This window comes from Rhamphochromis longiceps, linkage group LG9 (genome assembly GCF_057381845.1).
Source record: "Rhamphochromis longiceps isolate RC_006_pf linkage group LG9, R_longiceps_female_GT1.1, whole genome shotgun sequence".
Classification (NCBI taxonomy): domain Eukaryota; kingdom Metazoa; phylum Chordata; class Actinopteri; order Cichliformes; family Cichlidae; genus Rhamphochromis; species Rhamphochromis longiceps.
In genome coordinates this window covers 14,686,239-14,708,391 of record NC_140565.1, presented here as the reverse complement: position 1 = coordinate 14,708,391, position 22,153 = coordinate 14,686,239, and the positions used below count along the sequence as shown (strand labels likewise).

General features: G+C 38.9%; 1 protein-coding gene across 9 annotated transcripts; it reads left to right on the top strand.

The window, feature by feature from the left end:
• The first annotated feature begins 119 nt into the window (after positions 1-119).
• Positions 120-19,605, top strand: LOC146662038 (uncharacterized). 9 transcript variants are annotated; one of them, XM_085418392.1, is made up of 8 exons: positions 122-389; positions 10,126-10,243; positions 10,424-10,500; positions 12,016-12,187; positions 12,538-12,786; positions 16,036-16,138; positions 17,198-17,794; positions 18,666-19,605. In XM_085418392.1, exons 6-8 carry the CDS (start codon positions 16,121-16,123, stop codon positions 19,389-19,391), a joined length of 1,341 nt encoding a protein of 446 aa, XP_085274518.1. In that variant the 5' UTR covers positions 122-389; positions 10,126-10,243; positions 10,424-10,500; positions 12,016-12,187; positions 12,538-12,786; positions 16,036-16,120; the 3' UTR covers positions 19,392-19,605. The 9 variants fall into 9 exon arrangements, with proteins under 9 accessions (XP_085274524.1, XP_085274518.1, XP_085274519.1 ...); XM_085418393.1 differs by having other exon boundaries at positions 12,441-12,786; XM_085418394.1 differs by lacking the exon at positions 12,538-12,786 and adding an exon at positions 11,897-11,937.
• Positions 19,606-22,153: the final 2,548 nt, after the last annotated feature.

Sequence of the window (22,153 nt, the reverse complement as noted above, 5' to 3'; positions counted from 1 at the left end):
GAAATGCTTTATTATTGGAAACATGTTAAGAGATACTTATTATTCTTAACATCTTAACAGATACTCTGACCCGTAACTATCGTAAAACGCTTCGACCGGAAGAAGACACCTTTCGCGCATGCGGGGTACCGATCGGGTTTCCGGTACGGATCGGGTAGTGACAAGGCTGTTTTGTCAGAACACCGGATCCTATGGCCGCTGTAGCTGAGCTCGCTTTTCTTACGAGCTTCACGGATTACAAGGTCTTTTATTTGGTCGCAGAATAACCGGAGCTGGACTCCGGTGCGCCCTGTCCAGCTCGGGCGGTGAGGGAAGCACCTGCGCTCCGAAAACATCGACGAGGAGCTGAAAAAAGAAAGCTGTCGGGTGTGGGCCTTCAATGTCCTCAGGTAGTCTCACAAGTCGTATTTTCTGCCGCGACCTTCCAAGTCTGCCACCTTGGATTTTAGCCAGTTGTCTTTGCGAAGCGTAGAGCATTCGAACTCTAATTGGTCCAGACGTTGGTCAAATTCAGTGTATGTCGATTCCAAAGAATTAATGCGTTGACCGTGGTCCTGCACTGCAGACTGCACACTGTCTAACTTAGAGGACAAGTCCTGAAAGGATGACTTGAAGTCCGCTAGCAATGCAGCTCTATGCTCCTCGAGCATTAAACTAATCTCGGCTGCAGTTACAGGCGCCGCAGGTGTCGAGGTTTTTCGGTCTCGGTCTTGTTTGCCCTTTGACTTTGACATTCTTTAAATCTTCGGTAGTCGACAAAGGCAAAATACATCCAAAACTGGGAATCAAAATCTCAAAGAAGTAGGTTCGTTAGGTAAATGCTGAGCCGTGTAGCGGAGCGGACCTAAAACACGTCTACCCAGTCAACGCCATTACCGGAAGTCATAGTCCATCAGGTATTTCAAACACACAAATAAAGATGCAGAATTTATTTAAATTATTTAATTTCAGTTGCCACTTTCAAACTTTTTCATTTAATAAAATTAATAAAAAACAAAACGAGTGGTCAGCAGTCATCGTGATAGTCGGTGTCATAATTTTTTTAATACTTTGTCCGAGTATGAAAACCTTGTTTTGGCCTCTAAAAGCTGCTGTGGGGGTTTACACAGAGGTGCAACTGAACACCTGCAGGTCAAATTAACATAAGGATGCATTTGGAAAAATGCTCTATGTGAGTGGAAAGTTCTTTGGGTGATCTAATACTGCGTTAATTGATGCAAACATGGAGTGAGTTCATTTCAGTAATTAGCTGCTAAGTGCTGTATGGGCTCAAAATGTGGTCATAAAAATTTTGTACTTGTAAATCGGTTTTGTACTTGTAAATCAGGATTTGTATGTGTAAAAAAAAAAAAATAAAAAAATTGTGTGTGCGTAAAAAAGATTTGTGTGCGCGTAAAAAAGATTTGTGTGCGCGTAAAAAAGATTTGTATGTGTTAAAAAGATTTGTGTGTGGACTTAGCCAAAAAAACCCCTGCAAGTTACAAGTACGAATTTTGACCCTATTTTTCTTCCTTTCATCTGATTGGTCAATGTCATGTCAATCACAAATGTAACAATCCAATCAGAGAACAGATGGGTTTGGCTGTCGCATGGGCGCTTTTTTGAACTGCAGTTCTTTGAAGGGAATAAATGCCCTTTTACATGCCAACCCAGCATTTTCCTTCATCACCATGAAGGAAAACAGTCTGTGGTCGTCCGAGTTTGGTGATTTTTGTGTCACAGGTCTACGTGTTTAATACAGGGACTTCCACAGCCTTTTCAACAGCGCTGCGGACCGCGGGGTGGGGGCGGGCAGTGTTTTGGAAATGACAGTCTTCATTACAAAGCTTTCTTTGTTATGAATTAGCATAGATGTTTTTATTGAACATTTGAAGAACTAGCAAAAAAAACAAACTCTTGTAGAGGACATAAAGTCAGAGATAGAAAAGACAAGGAGCAGGTGCATCTAGTACAGGTAGAGCTGCTGCAAAAACCCACAGAGCCCAGCAGCCAGCAACAAATTCTGGATCCTTTGCTCTTAGTTAGCAGTTAGCATTAGCAGCACATCCTGCGTCCGATGTGAAAGGACTTTTATGCTGCGCACTGTGACTCACAGCAATGGTCCCGGGTCAGCCCTGACTTTGTGTTAAGCTAATCCTAAAGTAATAATGGTATTTCTAACCACTGATATACCACAACTTTATCCTTTCAACAGCTACTGAAAGTTAGGGGACCTAGCTGCTATCGGATATTAATATAGAGATCCTCCAGCTTCAAACTGTATAGGGCTTTTTGTGCAACTTTTTTGTATTTACAGTTTTGAGGGATAAGCCTCTTAAATTTCTCTAACTAGAAATATATGTTAAAAAAACAAAAACGATTTTCAATTTTTTTGTAGTTTATTGCACTTTTTTGCAATTTATGTAATTACTATGCACTTAATGAATACATATTATTAAAATCTGGGCTATAATTGTTGAATTGATGTATAGCAACTTGAAATGCTCCCAAAAATGGCTCCACAGCATGAAAAATATAATATAAGCTCTGCCGGACTTGGTTCTATGGTAGGTCTTAAAGGGTTAATTAATTATTGACACATTTAATTAATTATTTCTTTATTTCACATTTTAATTAATTATTGCACAGTTGACACCTTCAGGTCTCACCATGAAATAATTTTATCTGTCAACCTCACCCATCAAACTCAGGGGGCGGGGCTAACGCTGATTGAGTCAAAACCATTGCTTTGGCCTGGTGGCCATTGTTTTTAGCACACAACAACCGGCATGTGGAAACTAACAGAACTGAACTTTGAAAAACCCTGTTTGTGTGTCACCAAATACCGTTTTAATATCTTTTTAGCCGAGAATGTAGTGGTTTAATCTTCATGTGTCTGGTCGGTTTGTCAACGATTTCGGAGATGTTTGCCCAGTCTCACGGCAAAGCGTGGATAGACCCGTTCGCCTCGCAAGCAATCGAGCTGTTATTACCACCGACAAAGCTCAGGCCCCGGTACACAGCTGTAATAACCCCCGCTGACACTGACTTCTTTTACTGAGGTTATATTTATCGGTGTTTTATTTCCTGATGTTCTTATGTGTCCTACGTGTTTCAGTCGCCAATTCTGAATTAGGGCTGGGCCATATTATACCGTTCACGATAATACCGGTATAATGTTAGGCAACGATAGGAAAATGAAATATTGCGATAGAATAAGAGTAAAACGCGCATGCCCAGTGCCTTTGTTTTCATACGCACATGGCCGATTGTTGACTGAAACAAGATTTGGTTTGTAAAAATGGTGCAACTTCAGTGATGTGGAACTGGTTTGGTGTTTGTCCGTCAGATACACAACAAAGCACATTTTTTTGCAGAACATGCAAGCGGCCGTCCTTATTGTCGTATTTGTCGGACTAAGATGCTCTTAAATCTGGGAGTAATCTGGGTCCTAAACTCCGTATGCTTCAGGTCAAACGAACACTGCAGCATCACTGAGAGTTAAAAACTGTCTAAATTCTTTCATCTTTAATAAAACGATCAGCATTGCTGCTTTACCAGGTGTAACTATGAAGTTTAACTTCCAGGCATCCATGAAAACTAAATTTATTACATTTAACGGAGTTAGAAGTTAGCAGGAAGCTAGCGGAAGTTAGCTCGCTAGTTTCGCTAGTTACCCAAGCATGATATAGCATGTTCTGACTGAGAGATTTCTGAAAAAATTCAAACGTACAGCTCTGCAACCACTTGCAACATAAATGAAGACAGGAAACTAAACAGCAGTGACGTTTGTAGGGTTACTGAAGTTGGGCTAGCTGGTATATAATGATGTGCTACGTGATCGCTAGCGACACAGCTATGTTAGCATAACAAACAGTGAAGCTGGAGGACGAACACTAACACTTTCCCACTTATAAAAGTTAACGTTCCTGATAGTTAGAGACAAATGCAATCGCATGGCAGGATGCTGTAAACACCAAACTTCAGTCAGGAGAACAACTGAGATAATCCATCCACAATACGAGGTTAGTCATTAATATACTGCAACAACATGGGAATAGAGCAGCTGCCAGAGAATTCAACATTAATGAATCAATGGTACAGAAGTGGAGGAAGCAAGAAGAATGAGTTTAATAAAGTTTGATTTATCTGACTGCTTTGTTTCACTTAATGTGCCTTATAATCCCGTGCACCTTATGGTCCGAAAAATACGTACTGCACACTGCAGTTTAATGTTGCAAAGCACCTCTTTTTAACTTCAGTGGATATTATACATGGTTATGCTCAGGATATGTCAGCCCATTTCTACTGGAAATGCCTTTTGGTTAAACTTTCAGCAAGGAATTTGCATTTGCACTGTTACATTTTTATAAAGCTTTAATGTACATAAAAACCAGCTTCTTGTTTAAGTGAAAATAAATGGAAGGTTGTCTTTTTGCGCTAGTAATGTTGTGGAGTTGTATTTTGTCTCGCACCAATTATATCGTCAGTTATATCGTTATCGCAAATTTTCAAATATATATCGTGATAAATATTTTTGGCCATATCGCCCTGCTCTATTCTGAATTATAACTAACATTAAAAACATGTTTAAGGAGGAGAGAAAGCAAATAAATTCGATTAACAGCTGATCTTTGGGTTTTTGTTCAGTAATCAGCGTGACCTGTGTATAAACGCATAAAAGAGATAACGTTGGTGTTTCCGTCATGTAGTAACTGCTGGCTTTAACTGTACAAAGGTTGTTCGACACTATGAAACACATACAGACTTCATGATGTTCGGCTAATATTTTTATTGTGTATATTAATCATGAGGGTAAACGGCCCTGTACACCACGGAGTGAGGTCAGCATATCCACGATATCTTCAGCTCCATGAGTTAACACAGAGTTTCCCAGCTGACTAATCTAACGGTCATCTACGAATATGTCACGGATCATATCAATATGATTTTACAAAAAATCATCCTTATTACTGCCAACTATTCCAGAGACGTGAAAATCTACAGCATAAAGAACAAAACATCCAGAAGTCTGCACATGTGTTTCATAGTTTGTAACAAGCCTTTGACAGTTAAACATAACATGACCGAAAAAGAAAAAAAAAAGAGAAAAAAAAAATCACAAATTATATGTTAACTTCATTTATTTTTATTTAAGTAAACTCGAAATATTCTAACAGGCAGCTGGTGCTTAGAATACAGTTGAATAACTATTAAAAAACAGATGATATAATATTTCTGTCCAGGTTGCAGTCTTCATGATGAACACGCTGTTGCAAACTCCTCTCGGTGGAAATGCGCCTTCTCTTCTCTTTCTTTAAAACATTTTAAAAGTTAGTTTACTCTCAAGATTCACTGTTAAATCCAAAACACACCAGATAAAGAAAAGCGAATAGTTCAGTCTAACACATGTGCCAGTGAACCATTAAACGTCTGTGAAACTATGCAGTTATGAAACGTAACTTTAACCTCAGCCAAACCGATTTGCTCAGTTGTAAATAAAACAGCGAAGTAAACGTGACCCGACTGACAGAACCTGAGTGAATTAAGTCCAGCGTTTAACCACTGAGAGCTAAAACTCAGGCGAGGTTTCAAAGCTGTGTGCCGGTGATTGGACATCAGCCGCTGATGAAGCTGGTTCGCCTATAAAGTGCTCTGTAAGGAAACAAGCTCCAGCAGCTCTGCGCTCGGGGAAAACACTATATTTCCTTATCTTGTGCAGAAAAATGCGCTGACATTGTGTTATATCGAGCACCGGCTGCCCAGTTAAACTGTGACTATCACCAGGTAACGTAGGCATGTTTCTTGAATTAGCAGCAGGTGTTAAACAGCTGACAGATGAGGAGGAGGATGCATGCAGGTAAACTGAGGGTCTGTTGAGCTGATCGCTGGTTTCGTGAGAAAAATGTCAGCTCGTTCTTTATGTTACAGAAGCACAGAGACACAAGACCAGGCGGAAAGAGACGTTCGTTCGGTGAAAATGAGAATCTGCGAATGCAACATGTGGAACACGGAGAGTGGAATATGTAAACAAACCGGTTAACGTAACCCCCTGGGTGCACTCGGCATGCTAATTGTTAGCAGAGCTAGTGAAATCTCTGAAAACATCTGAGCACTTTTGCAAACATGTTCTATATTGACAACCTGACCAGACATGTGAAGATTACGGTGCGACATTCGCGGCTAAAACACTGTTAAAAGTGTAGTTGGTGACAGAAAAACGGGGTATTTTAAAACTAATTAACCCCGCCCCCTGAGTTTGATGGGTGAGGCTGACAGATAAAATTAATTCAAGATGAGAGCCAGGCGCCAGGACTGCCAAAATGAAATAAATAAATATATCATTAAATAATTAATGAAATGTGTCAATACTTAATTAAAATGTGAAATACATAAATAATTAATTAAATATATCATTAAATAAATAATTAAATGTGTCAATAATTAATTAATTACATGTGTCATACCTATTTATTTAACTAATTAATTCCAATTTTATTTAATTATTGCCACATTTAATTAATTATTTAATGGTGTATTTAATTAATTCATTATGGCAGTCCTGGCGTTCCATAGCTCTTGTTCCCTCTCTGTTCCTCTCTCTCCCTCTTTATGCTGACAATCAAGCCAAACACCAACATCATCAAATATAGAGTTGAAACCAGATATTTACACACTCTTCAGATAAAAACACAAACACTTTTTTTAATTGTAACATCAAATCAGACTAAATGTTTATTTTTTTAATTGATAAATATAAAAACATATTTGTTAACTTTAAGAGTAAAGAGAGAAACTATCTGTATTTCTTAATTGCAAATGGCACCAAATTGTATTCAAAATTGAGCCACACTTACGGAGCTCCAGTTCTCTTCATGGTGTTTTGGTTGACATCTCTTGATTTTCCCATTTAAAAGAAACAGGCTCTGTGTTTTGCCTTATATGCATCCACAGGTGTGCCACCAGTTTACTCACATGGACTCTACTAACCTATCAGAAGCTTCTTCAGCTCAGAATGGAAACATCTGGAGTTTTCTTATTAATTAACAATAAACTTAGTGTATATGTACTCCTAAATTTGATGAAAGTGATAAAAAATAGACAGCTCTGTCTCTCTTTATTCTGACGTTTAACTAATTCAAAAGATATTTCAATATTTATTTATCCAAAACAAAACAAGTTTACTTTAAATTGATGTTTAACAGTAAAAAAATGTTCTTGTGTTTTCCATAAAGTGTATGTAAATATCTGGTTTAAACTGTGAATATACTGCTGTGTATTGAAGTTCCTCTTGTCTTGCATAGAAATATACTGAACAACATACAAAGCATAATATATAAAATAACATCTACCAGAGTTTTTTCTTTGAAAGAAGCCCCTTATGTCCATTCTTGTATATCAGTGCATTACTGAAACCGATTTATTTAGCCGTGGAGGGTAACAACTGAAAATATGAAATAAACACACATGTAAGCTAAGACTCTCTAAAGAAACAGCATTGTTGTTGTTCGGCTTTTCATTTCGCCATTTGTTGATTCACTTGAAGAGCAAGTAACGTAATATGGGTCACGTGATCAGTTTGATATCAATCTTTCGTGATGCACCGTCATATTTACATTATTTGTACAGTAGGAATGATTTGCTTTGGTACCTGGTCAAACTTCAGTTCTCCTCTGTCTGCCCAGTGTTGCCAACTCCTCAGTAAGGAAAATTGCTATTGGTTGTCCTAAAAGTCGCTAGAAGTCGCTAAATGACGTCATCGCCTAATTTGCATAATTGGTCATGCTAATCTAATTGTAACCTATGTTGTTGGAGAGAGAAATAACATCGTGGAAGAGACATAAAGTGAGTAAAAAACGTCCTAAATGCATTTAGAGTTTATTTAGAACTACAAATTAAATTTCTTTTAGCAATTATTGTTTTTTTTAATGTCACAATTCCAACCCTGCTCCTTTACCCGGGCTTGGACCGGCAAAAGTGACCCGAAATAGGCCCTCTGGTGGAGTTACATTGTGTGTGTGTTTATAAGTAGTTTTAAACCTTGTGATCCACAAAACAGCATAAGAGTAAAAGAGTAAAAGAAGAACTGACTGTGTTACAGCACCCGCTGCTTGTTGAGAGTAAAAGCGATACGCGCTTTCACGTCTTTTTTAAGCGACTTTTTTTAGAAATAAAGTCGCTAAGGGGTCTGAAAACTCGCTAAATATAGCGACAAAGTCGCTAAGTTGGCAACACTGTGTCTGCCTGGCTCCGTTTCTCCAACAGCGCACTCGCAGGCAGCAGCTGCCTCGCCCCCTCGCTCAGTGCTTAGTGCCTGAGCTCGGATCATACCAATATTAGGGGGGGGATTTACGCACAGTTGTGAATTCCCACAGTGTGCACTATGTGCTTCGAATATTGTGTGTAGTTTTGTTTTATACAGTTGTCAGCCAGGCATCTAACTATGAAAAAATTACACTCCAAAAGACCCCGGGCTTCTGAAAAAACAACCCGGGCTTAAGCCCAGTAAGCCTTAACTTAATATACAGATTGCATGCTGTTGTTAACTGTGTGGTTTTTGATGGTTATGTTTAAGAGGTTTGTATTGAAAGTATTTTGTGATAGTTTGTGGTGGGTCATGTGATTTGGGTGGTATTGATTGCTTATTTTAGGCACCTGTTCATGCAGTGTCAGTTGGAGCAGAGAGGATTGCTGAGTTTTTGGTTCTCTTGCGTGCTTTGCTTTAGATGTGTTTCCTTTAGTTTTCTTTTATTGATAACGATTTAAAGAATGTTATACAGTCTAACTGGGCCCCACAAACTATCAGCTAAAGAGAATAAATAAATTAAATTGCTGCACATTTTGCAGACTAACAGTTTAAGATTATTTAAAACATAAAATATATATTTTTATAACATTAAATATAAAGAGTCAAATAGAAGTCTTTCTAAAGTTATTTAATGATATTTATATTATGAAAAGCAGATTTTGACATTTTAAGTTTTTCCTGTTGTCAGATAAAACAAACACGCACAAAACAAAAGCAAACAACAAGAACACAAAGCTGGAAAACCCACCCGATTGATCAAAATCAACTCAAAACACTCCCACACAACAGAAACTCCTCTATTCCTCGCTGGCTCCAAATCTCTCAGTAAAAATATCAGTGGTTTGCTATCTGTCACCATCAAAACACTCCACAAATCCCGCGAATGATTCGCTTCCTTATAAACCATTGAATCAGATACCGAAGCAGTTAGGTTCTAAATGAAGCTTCGAGCGTCACTGATCACGTGACTCTGGCCAAATGAATCAAGCTTCGACACAGTGCTTCTGAAGCAGTGTGTTGATTTTTTTTTTTTGACACACGCACCGGAGGGTCAGCTTCAAGCGGGCCATCACTAGCTGTTTGTCTGCAGTAGGATTGAATAAGCGTGGGCACAGATGATTTTGTTTGTACTGAAATCATGACACTGCTTTCTCCCTCCACAGTTGAACAGGGAGTCCAGTTTGAAGAAACTGGTTTAAGCTGTTGGGAAGCATGAAGCAGATGGTTGGGTGCAGAGCAGGGGTGGACAATCTCAGTCCACCCGGTGTCCCTGCAGGTTTTAGATGTGTCCTTGAACCAACACAGCTGATTTAAATGGCTAAATTAGCTCCTCAACATGTCCTGAAGTTCTCCAGAGGCCTGGTAACAAACTAATCATGAGATTCAGGTGTGTTGACCCAAGGTGAGATCTAAAACCTGCAGGGACACTGGCCCTCGTGGACTCAGATTGCCTGAACATTGCACTCACTCTGACCTCAGTTTAAAAGGCCCTCAGCAGTCAATGGTTTGGTCAAGAATGTGTTGAGACTGACCAACAGGTCTTTAAAAGAGCTTCAGCTCTCCCTGCAAAGACCTGATAGAAACTCTTAAAACATTACACTGATGTCTCTTTCCATTGATGATTTTTTGTGATTTTGTTGTTCTATGTAAAGAACAAAGTATTTAAAAAGAACATTTTAATAATTCACATCTGGGGTCTCATCTTTTTATGTTACCTTTTTTTTTTTTTTTTTTTTTTTTTTTTTTTTGGAGCAGTCTATATTCACATTGGTTTTGGGAGGGTTGTTTTCTTAAAGCCTACTTTTTTTTTTGGTCAATTTCTTTGTTTCTCTCCACAGCACCTCACAAGTAAGGCACACACCCTCACCAAGAGCTGCTCTACAGCCAAAGACTCTGGTCAGGAGAAGAGATTTTCCAGTGCCTACTCTCCTGGGTTCAGTGGGTGAAGTGGAACAGGTACATCCTAATGCAGTTTATGAACCCATGACTGGTTATCATGTCTTCAACTCTCACTGAGCTGACATCAGTGTGGTTGTTGATGCTGCAAAACAGGATGGTTCAAACAGATGCTTCGAATCCTCAGCAACAAACCACCTGCTCCAGCAGAGATGCTTAAACCAGTTTTGTCTTTTTTAGTCTGTGAAGCTGCAAAAATGGCAGACTGGAAGACTCAGGTGGCTTTCATCAATCTGAATCTCTCAGAATCTCAACAGGTATGTACTCAGCATTGTTGCCCAGTGAGCAATGTTCAAGTGAAATCTGGTGGCAAATTGTAGGAATGCAGCCAAAATGCCTGTGACTAGTGCCAAAGCATAACAGTAAATATTCTGACCCATGTGGTCAGTTAAAGAGGGTGGGGGGGTAGAGAAAGGCCACTTCCTCCCTTGTGTTGGTGTAGCTGAAGTTGTAGAAGTTAAATATTGCACAGTACTGTCAATATTTTCTCCTCTTGCCTTTGGTGCAGTTTATCCATCTAGATTATTTTGGTATGGACAACCCACTTTTGTAGTTTTCTCTGAGCTCCGTGTCTCTGAAAAGTAATGTTTCCATCCTAAAGAAATCCAGACTGTGTTACAGATCTACTGACCTTGTAGGAATTCTTTTCTTTCCTCTGAACTACATCTATCAGTGTCCTGGAGGAAGCATGTAAAGGCTTTGAACAAGAAGCTTGACTTCATGACAGGCTTCATGCTTCTTTGTAGTTGGCAGGTGTAGACACTGCACCAGATTACTGAGTTTTAACAAATTCATATACCAGATGTTTGGCTGGTCGATGCCACCAGGCAACGGACATTATGAATTCAACCCTGTTGTTTTAAACACTGGTATGAATGTAAACAACTCCAGAGTTGACAACACAAGTTTTGAAGGAGCAAATTAGAGCCTTGACAGCAGCTAATGTTCCTTTAATTACAAATATTTTAATGTATATCAGCTTTTTTTGTATTAAGTTTTAATCTTCTTGTCTTCATGTAGCTCAACATATCAGTCTCCAATTGGGGTGAACTTTTGGCCCTTTATTTTTAACCGTTTGATTAGAAATATTTGAATTCAGTCTACTCTGGCTATTTTAAATACAGTTTGTTCGATCCAAAATACCTACTGGGAGACAGAACATCATCGAAGTTTTCTATATAATAAGAGATGAATTAATGAAAATGTGTTTTATTTCAGGTTGTAGCTTCCAGTATTTGTAAAAAATAATATATATATTTTCTACATGTCTCCAAACCTTCTTCAGAGATTGAACATTAGGGATGGGTATCAAAAACTGCTTCTTGTTGAGAACCGGTTCCCACTGTTTCAATTGTTTGCCATTTTTGCAAACGATTCCCTTATCGATTCCAGTCGCCCCGAATGACGTCACCACGTTGCGGAGCGTCATTTACCTGGCAGGAAACATGGCGGCTCAAACGCTAAAAAGTTTGATTATACTTTACGAGAACGGATGACAACAAGGCAACTTGCAATACTTGCCAAGTAGATATTTCATTTAAGGGAGGAAACACTACGAATATGCAAAAGCATTTGCTCACAAAACACGCGATGACCTTAAATGAATGTCGTGTTTTTAATTCCGCTCCGGACTCGTGAATCTCAACCCAGCAGCAGCGGTAACGTTTACACGTCCTCTCCCGTTAATGCGGCAGGTAAATAATCAATTAACAGTGCATATTATGTTAGCGCGATCTGCCTTATTACAAAACCTGCCATTACTGTGCATTTAGGTGACCATGATGAGAGAGACAGAGTCTGGCTGGCTCAGATGCTGGCAGTTCTCGCTGCAGTCTACCGGTAGCGTCTCCTTTCAGGCCAGGATAGACGAATGTCACCGAGCAGTGACTGAGTTTGTGGTCAAAGCCTTGCACCCATTTGCCGCAGCAGATACCCCGATTTTTGGTAAGTGAATGTGTGTAATTGTAGGCAGGGACATTACTGGATATTCTTGTGTAATTGCTACAGAATAATTTATGTTATACTTTGTTATTGCTACAGAAGAATATTTATTTTATTTTACATTTACAATCTGAATCTGAATCGTGAAAATCTTATCAATACCCATCCCTACTGAACATCCAAATGTTTTAGAGACCTTAGACGTCTATCTTTCCACGTTAACTTGAGCTACAATCCCCTATATTCACAATCACAGTATGAGACCCCGTGTCAAGCTCGTGTTGTCACAGTCTACGCCTCACTACGTCTGCTGATTTATTTATTTTTTTTGGTTTTTTTGTTATTTTACAAAGAACTGCTGCACATGAAGATCCACAGATACATAAACCAGCAATCATCTTGTGGTGTGTCTGTTGGAGAGAGAGAGAGTATGTGTGTTTCTTTGTCGCCATTGTACTTGATGATGAGGGTGGGAAGCTGCAATAATGGCCCCCAGGAGCCAGCGGCAGACACAGATGGATCCAGAAGAACCGGGTCATCCAGCACCCCCAACAGTAACAAAGACCTGAGGCTGTGGATGAACACATCAGTGGAATTCAATGGTTAATTAATCAATTGATTATATTCATATCTGTGATTCCCAAAGAGAATAAGGACATAACAGGATGTGGGGAATATAGACCAACTATTGTGCTGATGAAAAAAAGCCTTACATTTGGTTAGTTTGGGGTCAAAACAAATGAAAGAAAAATAATTTTCTTCCAAAAGTTTGTTGGAGAATTCTTATTGTAAAAAGTGACAGTTAAACAATCTGTAAAGGAGAATTAATTGGATGAGATTTTTGGAAAGTTCTTATCAAATCAATTAGTTGCCTCCACAAAGCAGGTGCAGACTTATTGTTAAAGAGTTGAATGTGGTTCAAATGGCACCTGACCAAGAAATATGTAAGATCTAATGTTCATAGAGTTTATATAACACCACATGGGCTTGTCCGGGAGTTGAACCCGGGACCTCTCACACCTGAAGCAAGAATCATTACTCTAGAACAGGGGTCGGCAACCTGCGGCTCCGCGTGGTTTGGGAAAATAAAGTATAAGGATTTAGCTGAACTGTATTTTACTTATGTTAGTTCTTTTTTTCAACTTGTAGTTCTAAATTGGAAGATTATTGTGACACTGAAATATAAAAATAAACTTATTTTATTACTTTTTCATCGTTCAAAATAAGCGTCACACTCGCGGAAGCCTGTATGCTTGCTGAAACGAGACTTTCAACCCCAGCTAGGCCAATTATGGATCTTCAGATCCACATTATGTCAGCAGCACCGTGAACTATGTTAAAAACAAACACCGCTCACGCCTCACAGATGACAGTTTACAGTCCTGCATAAAGATGAAAGTGACTTTGTTCAGCTCTGATTTGCAGACGCTGTGCACAGAGGTTCAGGAGCAGAAGTGCCATTGTAAACATATCACGGCAGACCCGAGGATGTTTCCATGAACATGCTTTTCAGCATCTCTTTATTGACCACTTTTCACACACATTGCTGTACGCATACAGTCAGCTGTAGCTTTTCAGCTCACAGCCCGACATATACCAACAACAACACAACAGCATAGATGGCACAGACGTTAAGGAGGCGAGGCGTGATTGCGGGTTCCGCTCAGGTGCGTCGATGAAAATGGTAAATGTCCTGTATTTGTATAACTTGACTAGTCCCTAAGGACCCCAAAGCATTTATACACATTTAGTCATCCACCCACTGGTGAAGGCAAGCTACATTGTAGCCACAGGCACCCTGAAAGAGGCGAGGCTGCAGGACACTGGTGCCACCGGGCCCCTCTGACCACCACCAGGAGGCAACGGGTAAAGTGTCTTGCCCAAGGACACAACGACCAGGACAACCTTCTGGTTGCAGATGTGCTTCCCAACTCCCTGAGCCACGGTCGTCAAAGTCCCCTCCTGGGAAATTATGGCTAATGTCACACTTGGATCTGATGATAGAGAAGTGAGTCAGTGTAACCTTTATTAAATCAGGCAAAACAACACATTCTTGAATACTGTGGTGGCCTGCAGGAAGCAAAACCTCTTAAAGAAATGGAGCTAATGGTAAGCTGAAGACATCTGATGTTTATGTTAATGAATAAAACACACTGAAACATTTTGTCTTAGTTTTTATTGTTTATTAAAATACTTTTAAATCTCTAGTTTTAGCTCACAAAGAGTGACACTCAATTAGTTTAAGACATAAAAAAGGAATGATGACATTTAGGATATTAACCATCTAGTCCAGCAGGTGGCGGTAACCCACCTTAAAGCTTTAACCGCCAAAGAAAAACCCAAAAGAAGAAGAAGAAGCCACACAGTTCCCGCTTGTTTGTGTTTAGTTTATTGTTCTGGCTCATCTAAAGAGAAGCACTAAGGTAACTTCGATGTGAGTTCGGTCAATCTTGAGTTTAGCTCCTGAGTGAAGTTTTCTGTTGCTCTCCTCGGTCTCTGTTGTCAGTTATTTGTGAACCCTGTGAAAGAAAAAGCCTCTACATCAAGTCAAGCTGCTATAAACTAATTTACAAGAAAATATCAACAAATGCTAATGAAACACAGAGAAGAAAACAGTGGTAATATTAGAAAAAATCTTTAAAATGAGCTAAGCTTCTATTATTTTTTGGTTTGTTACTAAGCGCTAGTTAGCATCTCTGTGGCACCTGCACAGTTTTTGAATGCAGCTAGCTAACCAAGCTAGCTAGCACCACCCTTCATCCATTTAAGGTAACTTAAATTCCAAAAATTCTGACATGTTGGCATTAAAAGCGCTATAATAAAATACATTTATGAGAAATATAAAAATAAATGTATTCCAGGCTAAAACACAGCTGCCTTTTTCTTATCAGGGCAAAGTTGTGTCGGCCCACAGGGCATGTGATTGTAAAAACTGGCCTCATTGTGAGAGGCCTGTTATTAGAATCATTTCAAAGATTATGATATATACTGATCAGTATTCAGCGAGTGAGTCTGCTTAACTGTTAGCAAAATAATAATGATAGGCCAGAGATACCAGAGATGCATTTTTAAAACAAATACAGCCTCGGCCCCTAAGAGGGGATCTGTGCTCTAATTTTATCACATTTAGAAGTACTGCTGATTTTTTTAAGCTCCATAATTTTTTGGAGGGTGAGATAATTTTCATGTTTGCAAACAAAACTGAAATGGAGGAACAAAGATAAATAGAATAGAATACAATAGAATAGTTTTTGTTATTTTCATTGTACATATTCAGCTAAATTGTGGGTGCTCCATACCAACTGTGCTTGGAAAACATTATAAATAATAAGACAGCTAGAATAAATGACAGAGAGGAGGAGTAAATACAAAGAGGAGGAAGGCACACATTAGAGGACAGGTTTCAGAATACTTGAAAGTAGTGCAGTGGACTTGATCCATGTATAGAATCCAAGTGTGAGTGGACTGAGTGATGAGGGTTATTCAGATCATGGCTCAGATTTCTACACCCACTCAGACAGGATAATCTTGTACGGCACACCTGATCATTTCTCACGGCACACGTATGTGCCCCACGGCACAGTGGTTTGGAAACACTGTACTAGTTTTTGCAGCTCCATTGATTGTTTTGTGTTTGTTTTTGGCCAGGACATTCTTTAAACAGGAATTGCTCTCCTGGTACTGGTGTGCCATACTGCTAAATTTGGTATCGGTGCTCAAACCTTTTGTGTTTATTTCAACCAAGTTGCCCACCCAGGGAAGCTAAATATTTGTTCTTTGTGTTCTCAAATGAACATATGAGACACTTCAGTGCAGTGTGGAGTCTAACAAAGATCTGTTTTGTGTCCCAGCTGATCAGCAGGAGGAGAAGAGTCTGACGGAGCAGCAGAGGAACAACAGCTACTTGGACTCAGCTCAGCCACTGCAGAGAAAACAATGAGCTCAACACAGAAGGTGACAGAAACTAGTGTTACGAAATACTCCATTAAAAGCTGAAGTACCGATATATGTTTTATGCTAAACTAACTGAACCTTGTGCTATATTAATGTAATGTAATAATAATGTAATAATACAATGCAGTAAACAGTAAACTTACCTGCTTATCCTGCACTAACCTGCAGAGGATTTTTACAGCAGTCTTTAAATCACACTGAGACAAAATGCACATAAAGAGTTTTGTGTTTGCTGATGTTTGTTGAGCTGATAGAAACGCTGCCACATAAAAAATATTTTCTTTGTTGTCTTTGTATTGCTAGATGTTGAAATACCGCGACTGCACCTTATCAGCACCTGCAGTCGTTCAGGTTTTGTGCCAAAAAACAAACACCGGCCCAATTTAACCCCTGACTAAAGCACACAGTTTTGCCTCTTTCATCTCTCATGATTAGTACATGATCATGATTGGATTTCACATGTTACTGTTTAGGCTCTAATCAATTTGATCTTTGATACCTGCAGTGATGAAATAACTCTCCTCAAATGCCTTAAACCAGAAGTAACAAGCCTATTTTGAAAAAGTAAGGAGTAGAAAATACAGATATAATTTTTTTAATGTAGAGAGTAAAAAAAAAAAAACCCCTCAGGTTACAATCAGACTCTGACATCATCCTGCACTGAACCAAGCTAGTAACTGTTACATTTGATTCATTATCATTGAATAAATTAGACAATTACAGAATTATATAATAAGAATCAGCAACAGGAAATATAAAAAAGTACAGACCTGGTAAACATTTATTACTATTCTGAGTGTGTTAGCATTAATATTTGTGTACAAGCAGGAGGGATGGGCATGATTTTAGAGTGTTTACAGTCATTAATTATCTTTAACACCAGGTTGGATGTAATGTGTTACTACTACCAGTAGGTGGGGATAAGAGACCTTTAAGGTGTTTGGTGCCACATTCCACCTTCAGGTTTAAAACTAGTGTTAATGGAGGGAGTTTGAAGCTTCAGTTTGTTCAATGAATGCATTTCACTCACTGCCTCTGTTTGTATCTCTGTCACTGCAGGACCAACATGGACCGAGAGGTCAGCGCTCTCAGGAGGCCGACAAACCTCACAGAAGAAAGAGAGAGAAAAAATACACCTGTGACGAGTGTGGGAATGATTTTACTTTGAAGTCTGAACTAAAACAACATCAGCTCATCCACACTGGAGAGAGACTGTTCAGCTGTGACTTGTGTGGAAAGTCGTTTTCCTGGAAGAAAGCCCTAAAAACACACCAAGTCATCCACAGTGGAGTTAAAACTTACAGCTGTGATCAGTGCGGCAAAGCTTTTACTCAAAAGATCAGCTTACAGAGACATCTAGTTACCCACTCTGGAATTAAGGCATACAGCTGTGACTTCTGTGGAAAAACCTTCAGCCAGCTACGGAGCCGAAATATACACCTACGCATTCACACCGGAGAAGATGTGTACTGGTGTGATCAGTGTGGCAAATACTTTACAACAGACACACACTTACAAAGCCACATGTTTACCCACACTGAGGAGAGACCTTATCAATGTGACCTGTGTGAGAAGACTTTTAAAACTCCACAGTACCTGAGAAAACACCAACAGATCCACACCAGAAAGAGACTCTACAAGTGCAGTTACTGTGAGGTTTGTATTTTTATTTTATTCTTGTAAGTTCAGTCTGACTGTTTGGAACAAGTCTGCTCATTAAATTGTGTTAGCATGTTAGCACTGCTACTGCACCGAAGAGTAGCTCTGAGCCATTATTCAAGTTCTAATTTCAGTTATGATTTTTGCTTACACGATCATAAGAAAAACAAAAAGTCCTGAAAACTGATATGAAACTAAAAAGTCCTGAAAACTGATATGATGCTGTTATTGAATCTTCAGGCAGCTTCGTGGTATATCATGGTGTTATTTCTGTATAAATGGCCTTTGGTTTACAGCAGCTCATTCCTCTGTCAGGTGTAAATGGAATAAAATAAAACATAAATTAAGTACAAAACCAAACCATTCAGTAATCTTCTGATATGGTTAACAAAGTTGTATCGTTACGTAATGTTTCGTAGTATTGTAGCTGTAGTATTATTGCTTTCATATAACTTTAGTACTTTTAGTGTTAAAATAGCCATTTAATGTTATAATTTCAGTGTCATTGGGGGTAATAGTGTTTTTTTGTGTCCCAGTCAGCTGAGTGTTATAACTGCACAATTACAGTGTTATTAATGCAGTATTAAATCAGTATTATTGCAGTGTTACAGTAGTTTACCATGGGTACCCTAAAAACAGTAGTGTGGTAGTACTTAAGTGTAAGTCAGATGTTACTGTAATATTAAATAAGTATTGCTGTAGTATTATGGTGGTAGTATTGTAGTTATTGTAGCCCAGTAAACTGAGTGTGTTAATTGAAACAATTAAAATATAATTGGACGTCTGCAGAGATGCTCTTTATTTCAGGCGACGTTCAGGATAAAAGTGTTGAAGGACTGACTTACACTGTCTTTGTGTCTTTGTTTAGAAGCAGAGCGACACAGATGGATCCACTTCTCAACCCTGTCATCGCTGTGGTGGTGGGAAAGACTTTCGTTGTGACATCTGTGGAAAAACTTTCAGTCAGCAAGCCGGCCTAAAAATACATCAACATAAACACACTGGAGACAAACTGAAATACTGCAAAGAATGTGGGAGAAGCTTCCCCACATCAGGTGACTTAAAACGACACAAACTCTTTCACAGTGGGGTCAAAAAGCACCTCTGTGATCAGTGTGGGTCATCCTTCACCACTGCAGGTCACCTTAAAACACACAAACGAGTCCACACAGGAGAGAAACCATACAAGTGCAGACACTGTGACAAAAGCTTCTCACGTTCAGATAATTGTAACGAGCATGAACGTACACACATGGAAGGAAACTACAGCTGTGAGCAGTGTGACAAGAGCTTCAAAAATCTCAGTTCATACTCTGCACACAAACGATCCCACGTTACTAATAAACTGTTTCACTGTTACCAATGTGCCAAAACATTCACTTCATTATCTGCTTTGTGCAAACATCAGCGCGATCACGCAGGGCTGAAATCGTTCCCATCACAGGATGACGGTGAATCTGAAGAGAGAGAAACATCCTCTTCTGGTTTCAGGGTCCAACTTAACCCTTTAGAGCCGGTCGGAGCGGACACGCTCTGTTTTGCTCCACAGAGTTCAGATAGACTCTGCTGTAAAGATCTAATGAGACAGCTATGAATGAAAATGTTCCCGTAGTTCCATTTGAATCTTTGTAAACTGTTCTTCTGTGGTGTTTGTGTTCAGTGTTTTCCTTCTTTTTTTCTCAACAGTTCAATGAAAAATCTGTTCCCTGTTCTCAAGTTTTTATTGAATTAATTTTGTTAAATAAAGTTAAATAAAGTTGTTAAATAATGTTAAAAAATGTTAAATAAAGAAAAAGTTTAATGACAAAGATTTTGAGCCATGATGTCATTTCCTGTATTTCAGAGTAAAGACTGAAGTGACAAATGGAAACATGTTTACAGTCAGAGTCTGATGATCTGTTTTCAGTGGCACAGATGGAGGTTTATCAGAGGAGGGGACTTGGCTGTTCTCTACTCACACTGAACAGGGTTCCTGCAGCTTATTAAAAATCTGTCCTGAAAGTTATGAAAAATAAGATCTTTAAATTTTTTTATCAAACTTGCTGTAGGTATGAAAACTTCTGATTTTCTGTTTAACCCTTGGATGCACAACCTACCAATACCTACACTCTTCCATGAGTGGGGTCAAAAATGACCCCAAATAGAAATAATGCATTTTGCTACAAACTTGGTTGTTATTCTTCAAAATCTTCAAAACAAAGAGTTGTAACATTCTCATATTTGAGGTATTCCTCATAAAACATGTTTGTGACATGAGGCACTTCGCATTTTTATTTGTTTTTTCATTAATTTTAAGAAATTGCAGTTTTCTATCGCTTGTATCACTTTTGTATGCTTGCTCTGCATATACTGCAGAAGCTGGGTCTTCCCTCTGAAAGGCACAAGTTGTTCATCCACTGTAACACAATCACTAGGGATGAATTTCTGCCTGCACTTGACCAGGAACAGGCCCCATATGTAGCGGAAAGCTGCCATGTGGTTTGTTTTCAGTCGGTAGGCTCTGGTCCTCTTGTCATCAAAGTGCAAGAAACGGTCAATATCTTTAAATCTTTGAATTGACATAGTGGCCTTATACAATGGGTTATGCAGAGGACTCCCAAAAAACACACCAACTTGTACATCCCAGTTCTTCTCACTTCCTGCAAAAATGGTCAATCAAATGAAGGCCAGGAGCTTTTGTTTGATTACATTTTTCCACTCTTTTCCCCTGTCTGTGGCTACTCTTTGTGCCTCCATGTTTGTGCATGTCAGCACCTCTTCTATTATATTATCAGACATGAACATCTTCCATGCATTTACTGGGGAGAAAGTACTAGACCCAGGTGCAAGCCCTGGCCAACTAATTCAGAATATTGTGGCTAGAGCAGTAAGAGGGGCTCATTGTGTTAGACTCAATATCCATTTCCTCTTCAGAGGACTCCTCTGTATCTGACTAGTCTTGTTCGGGGGGAGGGGGACGACAATAGTCTGGGTCCTCTATATCTGAGATGTCAAATTCTGAGTCAATGCCTCTGATGGGCTCTTCATCCCATCTGTCCTGGATCATTTGTAGGGCACACCTGAAGACCACTTATGTGCAGCCCTGACTTTAAATCGTGTATGTTACTGTGTAAAAATTAATTCTTGATCCATCAGAAGTGTAAGTGGGACAGTCAGAGGTGCTAAGAATGAAAGTTTCATAGAAAATTCCATAGGAACTGCTTGGGGTAATTTTTGACCCCACTTGTGGAAGAGTGGGGTAGTGATACAAAAACTGCATTTTTTAAAAAATTAATGAAAAAATAAATAAAAATGCAAATGGCCTCATGTTACAAACATATTTTATGAGGAATACCTGGAATATGAATATATTACAACTTTGCATTTTAAAGATTTTGAAGAAAAACAAGCCGTGGGGTCATTTTTGATACCACGTGTGCATCTAAGGGTTAAGCTGTCAAAAAGATTCATTTTGGAGAATAATCTTTTAAAGTTGTGGTTTCACTTGCTCAATTTATCAGCGTTTCCTGATACAAGGCAGGATGGATCCATGCTTTTGTTTAAGACAAATTCTGACACTAAAATCTGAGTGTTGCAGAAATTGAGACCCATCAGACCAGGCAGCATTTTTCAATCTTCTATCGTCCACTTTAGTTCAAAAATCATTTCATTTTCTATAAGAACGTCATTAAAAACCTGTGAGAGTGCTGTTTCAGTGGAATGTAAATGTTTAACACCAGACTAAAAAACCTCCATAATACCATTAGTATCAAAATTGTATTGAATTGGGTAAATACTATGTTCTGGGAGTTTTGAGATCGGTCTATAATTTGAGAAAACTGAGGGTTCAAGGCCAGTTTTTTTAAATAAAGGATGTACAATTGCATGTTTAAAACCATCGCGAACCACACTAGAAGTCATACTGCTATTTATAACGGCAAGGACTGAAGTTCCAATCGAGGGAAAAACCTCTTTAAAGAGCCATGCAGGGATAACATCCGCAGGAGAATCAGAGGGTTTCATTTGTCTAACCAGCTCATTAAGAACTGTGAATGAAACAGGCTCAAACGAATGTAAAACAGCTGAGCAGAGAATAAACACTGATGGGTCATTTGTAGGAAGTACTATTGCTGACCTGACAGACTCTACCTTGTTTACAAAGAAATAAAGGAACTGATTACATGTGTCAGCGGAGGCTTCAGGGTTGTTTAGAGTAGAGCTGATAGTGTTAAAGAGAACACGGCGATTATGACAATTTAACACAATGATCTGAGAAAAATATCTGTTTCTCTCATTTTCACTGTATTCTGATCAAATTTCCAACATTCTTTTAACATTTCAAAAGAAACCTGCAATTTGTCTTTCTTCCACTTTCAC

Coding starts and splice junctions, on each gene's coding strand:
- LOC146662038 (XM_085418396.1), top strand. Junction 17,795..18,665: donor ACAAGTGCAGTTACTGTGAG/GTTTGTATTTTT, acceptor GTCTTTGTTTAG/AAGCAGAGCGACACAGATGG.